The sequence below is a fragment of the Thalassophryne amazonica genome, chromosome 6 (assembly GCF_902500255.1).
Source record: "Thalassophryne amazonica chromosome 6, fThaAma1.1, whole genome shotgun sequence".
Lineage (NCBI taxonomy): Eukaryota > Metazoa > Chordata > Actinopteri > Batrachoidiformes > Batrachoididae > Thalassophryne > Thalassophryne amazonica.
This window is the reverse complement of record NC_047108.1, coordinates 60,181,962-60,189,166: the sequence shown is the minus strand read 5'-3', so window position 1 is coordinate 60,189,166 and position 7,205 is coordinate 60,181,962. Positions and strand designations below refer to the sequence as shown.

The window sequence follows — 7,205 nt, the reverse complement described above, 5'->3', positions numbered from 1 at the left end:
CCGCTTTCCCATTGATTGAGAAGGCAGAGGGTGGAGAGAGGAGGGAGGGGGAATGTCTCCATTTTTCTCCCTCAGGCTGTGTGGGTCTCACAGTGCAAGCAGGAATCCAGATATGAACTTCCTTGACACATGCCATGGAAGTACCTAAATGTTGATGAATGCATGGTTGGTGAGGTGAGACCGTACCCTTGTACTTTCTACATGTGTAGACATTGAACTCTGAGAATTCATGATGCTGAGGAAGAAACCTTAACAAAATTTAACAGACAAAAACGCAGTTTACACAGAATGGCTCCTTTAAGTGGCACCTCAGTACACTTGGAGGACACATAAAACTGTCCTTGTATGGGCTTTGACAACTTTCCATTTACAGGACAGACAATATGCTGATAATCAGTCAAAATACTTCCTTGCATTTACTGTCCATCTTCTGAAGGGGTTCTGTTTTTTTTTTAATAAGGCTTCAAATGGATTGCAATGTAGATGTGCAATAACGAACAGGCAACAATTTTGATATACGATAATCTGCCTTGAATTGAGTAACTTATTTGTAACATATATCTATGTAATGTTACAACTTGCCAAGGCAAAGCAAAAAAAGCCTGCTGTCATGATACAGGTTTATGGGATGAGCGATATCCAAGTGCAACTAGGCAGCAGCTATGAAGCAGAATGTGCTAGTATATTTCTTAATATATCTACTAATACGCTCATATCAGTCTTTTCTTTATCTCACTCATACATATGTAAGTTAATGGCATGCTGCTTCTCTACAAATGAAAATCAAAATCAGTGACAGATATATATGTATTTGTCTATGTGCTTGTTTACAAATCAGTTAAAATCTATTTTATAAGCCAGTTATGTTTTTTATATATTATAGTTCAAATACTTTGTCAAATTGAATTATCATCCCTGCATTGTGATATTTCCCCCACTTTAGCCATTTAATTTATTTCCTGAGTGCTGATAAACGACAGGTCATCTACCGTTTGCTTTTGTAAGACTGCAGTAGTTTCCACTTTAAGCATACAGTGCTGCTCCTTCACAGTATGAATAATAAGTGCTACAGATTAAAACGCTGGAAAAATCCTGCTCTTTGTCCTTGTCAATAACAGTTTACATATTCTGCCAGCAGCTACAGTTGAACATTTCATTTTCACTGTTCTCTTGGTCTCAGCGAGTCTATGGCTCATACATTTACATCATCAGGAGGGATCCATTTTCTGTTCCACCTCAGACAACCATTGGAGTGTCTGAGAATACAGAGCTAATGGACTCGGCTACAGATTTCTTCCTCCTCCCATTCTGTACCGAGCCAGCCTCTGCGTCCAGATCATCATCATCTTCTTCCTCCCCATTAGGGTTCAGCTTGCCATTCTGGCCTTGCAAGTCCTTGGAGTCTATAAATGCCACGTGCCTGTTCAGCACGGCCTTGAGCACTGGATCCTCATGGGTCGGTGTCACGCTAAGCATGGAGGAGTGGATACTGTCCTCTCCTCGCGCTTTGCCCTTGTTGGGGCAGCAGAAACAGCGACACGGTGTCAGGTATAGGTACATTAGCACCAGCACCACGCTGGCTAGGCACCCTACCAATGTGGTGTAGGCTGTGTTGAGGGTCTCACCAACTCCGTGCATGGTGAAATTGTGAACCTTCAGCACCACATAGATTGTCTCATTGAAGGCCTCGCTCATTGCAACACAGGTGTAGGTCCCAGAGTCTTCAACCCTCACTGGGCTAATCTGGAGACTTCCATCTGGTAAAACCTTTGCTGACTGATTGTTTCCCTGCATCACCACCACATTACCAGGCATCAGCCAGGTCTTTTTCATGTTTCTATGTTTAGTATCACAGCCAATGGTCAGTGTTTGTTCCAGAAAGGCCTCTTCATCTGCCTCCTTGAAGGTGCTGCAGTTCATGTAGTCACCACTGAGCTCAAAAACACCGACTTGAGTTTTTTGCGGGGCAGGCAGAACACACGTGTAGTCGTCTCTAAAGTCCACAGCAGAATTGAGCTTTCTAATGTACCAGTGGGCAAGGAGTGTGTAGAGATCACAGTGACACGGGAGAGGGTTGTTGTGGAAGTAGAGACCATTTTTAATCCAAGCGGGCAGTGCCTGGAGCTCATGTATGGGCACCATCTTTATCTTGTTTGAAGACACATCCAGGAGGTTAAGCTTCTCTAGACGAGACTTTTCCTTGAGCAGTTCCAGGGGGAAGCGGGACATTTTGTTCTGGCTAAGATAGAGCTTCTGAAGGTTGATCATGGTAATAAAGGCTGAGCGGTCGATTGTGGTTATTAGGTTATTGTACAGCAGGAGGACCTCCAATTTGACCAAAGGCTCAAAAACGAACTCATCCACCTGCTGCAAGCTGTTGGAGGACAAGTCTAAGTAGTGCAGGTTCTTTACATTTACAAAAGCCTCTGAAGACAGGAAATGAAGTCCGTTGTGACTGAGCAGAAGGTTGTGTAAATTCGGGAGACTTTGTATGGTCCAATCTGACCGTAACTTTGTAATTTCATTATAGCTCAGATCCAGCACGGAGGTGTAGAGCGGTAGGCTTGTAGGAACGGTGCTCAGATTCATCTTGGAGCAGCTAACTATATTTGAAGCACAAATGCAAGTCTTATGACAGTTTAGGGTGGTTCCTGCTGCTCCTGGAAGCCAGAAGGAACCCATGCAAAGGACGAGGAACAACACCCTTGTTGGATATTTTTGGCCAAGAAGTACATTTCCTAACAGGCTGTCACCTGTTGTGCTGAAAAGCTGCTGCAACATACTGGCCGTTGATCTAATTCTCAGAGACGCTTACTATGATCCCATTCTCAGAAAACGACTGAAGAGCAACTGGAGGATTCAGATACATTGTGACTGAAGCCTGAAAAAAGCAGAAAAATAATGAATTAATAGCTAGCATACAAGCTCATTAGCTACCTAGCTACATCATGAACGTACCTTCAGTTAAAGTATTTTTTATTACAAGTTAAAACACGAGACAACTACAAGCAAGGATGCTTTTTTACATTATGTTTAAACAGTTATTTATTTACTTAAAGAAGCAATGTATTACTGACATCCACTTCACAGCTGTTGTTGCTACATGATTGTAGTTTGAGAGTAATTTCACTTCTTTTTACTTTGTTAGGAAAACCTTTTGCAACCAAATACATCAAACATTGTGTTGTGTGGTTGGATGCACAATCAAACAAGAGCAATCAGAGATTTCTGAGGTCCGCCAATCTGGATCCCAATCACCTCCAATATTCAGTGGAGTCTTCTATGTCCTAATATCTATCTGTGGTGTAAATTTGGTGAGAATCCATGAAGTAGTTTTGAAGAAATCCTTCAAAGCCTATATAAAGGCAAATCTTGATCCAGAATCTGGATTCGGATCTGGTCACCTCCAAAAGTTAATGGAGTCTTCCATGCCCTAACATATATCTGTGGTGCAAATTTGGTGAGAATCTGTAAAGTAGTTTTGACATCATCCTTATGTGGTAAATGGACTTTGCTCAATACTTTGTTGATGCACCTTTGGCAGCAATTACAGCCTCAAGTCTTCTTGATATTATGCCACAAGCTTGGTGCACCTTTGGGCAGTTTTACCCATTCCTCTTTGCAGCACCTCTCAAGGTCCATCAGGTTGAATTGGGAGTGTTGGTGCACAGCCATTTTCAGATCTCTCCAGAGATGTTCAATCAGATTCAGGTCTGGGCTCTGGCTGGGCCACTCAAGGACATTCACAGAGTTGTCCTGAAGCCACTCCTTTCATATCTTTGCTGTGTGTTTAGGGTCATTGTCCTGCTGAAAGATGAACTGTCGCCCCAGTCTGAGGTCAAGAGCGCTCTGCAGCAATGTACAGGTCTCTGTACATTGCTGCATTCATCTTTCCTTCAATCCTGACTAGTCTCCCAGTTCCTGCTGCTGAAAAACATCCACACAGCAAGATGCTGCCACCACCATGCTTCACTGTAGGGATGGTGCCTGGTTTCCTCCAAACGTGACGCCTGGGATTCACACCAAAGTGTTCAATCTTTGCCTCATCAGACCAGAGAATTTTGTTTCTCATGGTCTGCGAGTCCTTCAGGTGCCTTTTGGCAAACTCCAGGTGGGCTGCCATGTGCCTTTAACTAAGGAGTGGCTTCTGCCTGGCCACTCTACCACACAGGCCTGATTGGTGGATCAGGGCGGCCAGCTCTAGGAAGAGTCATGGTGGATCTGAACTTCTTCCATTTACAGGTGATGGAGGCACTGTGCTCACTGGGACCTTCAAAACAGCAGGAATGTTTCTGTACCCTTCCCCAGATTTGTGCCTCAAGACAATCCTGTCTCAGAAGTCTACAGACAATTCCTTTGATTTCATGCTTAGTTTGTGCTCTAATATGCACTGTCAACTGGGACCTTATATGTAGACAGGTGTGTGTTTTTTCCAAATCATGTCCAATCAACTGAATTTACCCCAGGTGGACTCCAATTAAGCTGTAGAAACATCTCAAAGATGATCAGTGGAAACAGGAGGCACCTGAGCTCAGTTTTGAGCATCATGGCAAAGGCTGTGAAAAGTTATATACACGTTATTTCGTAGTGTTTTTATTTAGAATAAATTTGAAAAAAAAACCAACCAAAAAACCTTTTTCAGAATTTTGAGGAAAAAAAAAGAATTGTATCCATTTTGGAAGAAGGCTGTAACATAAAATGTGGAAAACATTAAGCACTGAATACTTTCCGGGTGCACTGTATGTCTTTCTCAGCAAATTATGGAAACATTTCTCTCATTTGATGCAGTTACCAAAGAGCAATCAGAGGCTTGGTTGCTGCTGTTGTTTTAATATGACTAAGGTGATACAAAGATAACTTATCTTTTAAAAATAAAAAGGCCATTAAGCAGTACTGATTATTTTTGCTTCATTATTGGTGTTTTAAAAATGTTGTGCGCTTACAGTTTATTCAATAACACAAAGATCTATGTTGATACATGGATCTGACTACAATTCTTCTTCTTTATCTTTTTCTTCTTATTATAATTAATTAATTACATTTATTTATTTATGCTGCTCTTGGCCAGGTTTCTCTTGGAAAAACAGATTTTAATCTCAATGGGACTAATCAGTTTAAATAAAGGTGAAATAAAAATTTTTTAAAGGATCCATAACAACAATTAATAATAATAATAATATAAATAACATCGTGACCCTTAATTGTAGTATAGAAACTGGATGGATAATTATTGTTATTGTTGTTATTATTAATATTATTATTAGGAATTAAACCTGAGGTTATTTGGTGGCACAAGGATCATATTTATTCATAATTTTTAAAGCTTGTCACAGATGTAGTAGTATTTTATATTACTAAGGTTCGACGCGTGTACCTGTCATGCATATTTTTTCTCTCCAAAAATTCTTATAAAGTCTGCAAGAATGGCACCATTTAGTTCACAGTAAATTTGCCAGTAAACATTACGAGCAGTAACTAATCTCTGATGTAATAACTTGGTGTGTGTATCCGCTCAAACCTTCACCAGTACACACTTGGATGTTGAAAAGTTTTATTCCCACAGCACAGGAGAGCTGAAATGATGTGTCCAAATATTTCTGGACCTTAGAGCCAACTCCCCCTTGTTGTGCATGATGCATACTGTTCAGGCGAACTGACGCGAACCCGCGTGCGCATCCACACAGTTTCAGAAGCTCTGGTTTTCTGTCTCGATCCGTGCGTTCTGATCAAACACACCTTGCCACATGAAGTTAATTCAAATCTAGTCTCTGCCATGTTGAGAAAATCTCCCCGCGCTTTTCTGGAAGAGCCGTGCGCTCGTGCATTGCGCCAAACCAAAACGATGTCAACGCGTAAAGGCGATCGGATGGAGACAGACACCTTACCTTCAACACGGGGGACAGAAAACGTCACATTTGCGCTGAAATAGCTCCGTGTCTGCTCAGAGTTTTCCTACATGCAGGCGGGCTGTCAACGTCAAAAACAACAGAGAGAGAGAGAGAGAGAGAGAGAGAGAGAGAGAGAGAGCTCCTCAAATCATCCACGCCGCGCGCCGTGCGATACTCTGTACACCGGACGGTGAAGGAGGGGAAAAAAAAAACAAAAACACTCACTCACACGCAGGAAAGAGAGAGCACGTCCTGAAAAAGCGCCTCACAATCACCGATCAGCTGTGACAGACTGCGGCTGCTCCCAGGCCTGCTGCTGTCTCCATGCGGCGCTCCTGCTGCTGCTCCTCCTCCTCCTGCTCCCGGTGCTGCTCCTCCTTCTGCTCCTGGTGCTCCTGCTGCAGTGGTTAATGTGCGTTTGCACATTAATTCGAGCACACAGGTCGTGCGCTCGAATCCAGAAGGCGCTGTTTTCCTCTCAAAGCGCGAGAGGAAATGGATGAATGGCCGTGAGAGTCTGTGCGTCAAAGTGAGCGGTTATTATGTCAGAGGACAAACCAGAAGGCGTCACCCAAACACAACTGCTAACATCATGCTTGTCCAGTTATTTATTGGCTATGAAAATATATCGAAACGGCCTAAGTGATTAATGTGGTGTTTTTGTTAAGCCCCTTGAAATAAAGCTGAAATTACATACAAGAAAAACATCTTCATTACAGAGGAAAAATGTAAAATCAATCAATAAATATGTCACTGTCCAAATACTTATGTACCTAACTGTATATTTTGAGCATAATTTTAGATTTCTTAAATTATCTGTATAAATTTAATGTAATAATAATAACTTCAGTTGATATGGCCTTTCAAAATACTCTCCAATGCACTCTAAAAAGCAAAATGTTCTATTTATTTCCCCTAGTTATGTCAGCTGGTCCCACAAAACCTGTTTGCTTACATGGGAAAAGCAAATTAGAACAAATTGTTGCAATTAAGTGTATATTATGTTGTGTATATTACGCATCACCAAATGGGTAAACTTGAGCCCCGTTTACACATAGACGGTAAACTCTCCCGGAAGTGTCCCGGCAGAGATTTTGCCCCCTCTGGGCGTTTTAGAGATCACACGCCGTAGTTAACGCCGGCGCACTTGGTGTGGTTTGGTTCCAGCTTCACCGGGGAATCGTCGAAAAAATTATTCAACATGTCGAATAATTCCGGGAGCGCTCCCGGAGAAGTGGCCTGACGACGGAGACAACGCAAACAACGGCGTTTGATACTTTTTAATCGCCGTGTCATCCCGCCCCTTCCTGTAGTCCC

General features: G+C 42.2%; 1 protein-coding gene across 3 annotated transcripts; it reads right to left on the bottom strand.

The window, feature by feature from the left end:
* Positions 1–284: 284 nt before the first annotated feature.
* On the bottom strand, positions 285–6,265 carry amigo1 (adhesion molecule with Ig-like domain 1). 3 transcript variants are annotated; one of them, XM_034172242.1, is made up of 2 exons: positions 6,178–6,265; positions 285–2,881 (listed from the first exon to the last, which is right to left on the bottom strand). In XM_034172242.1, exon 2 carries the CDS (start codon positions 2,779–2,781, stop codon positions 1,237–1,239), a length of 1,545 nt encoding a protein of 514 aa, XP_034028133.1. In that variant the 5' UTR covers positions 2,782–2,881; positions 6,178–6,265; the 3' UTR covers positions 285–1,236. The 3 variants fall into 3 exon arrangements, with proteins under 3 accessions (XP_034028133.1, XP_034028135.1, XP_034028134.1); XM_034172244.1 differs by having other exon boundaries at positions 285–2,885; positions 6,184–6,265; XM_034172243.1 differs by lacking the exon at positions 6,178–6,265 and adding an exon at positions 5,886–5,991.
* Positions 6,266–7,205: the final 940 nt, after the last annotated feature.

Bases quoted from the DNA above. Each gene is read 5' to 3' on its own strand.
- amigo1 (XM_034172242.1), bottom strand. From the start codon at position 2,781: ATGTTGCAGCAGCTTTTCAGCACAACAGGTGACAGCCTGTTAGGAAAT.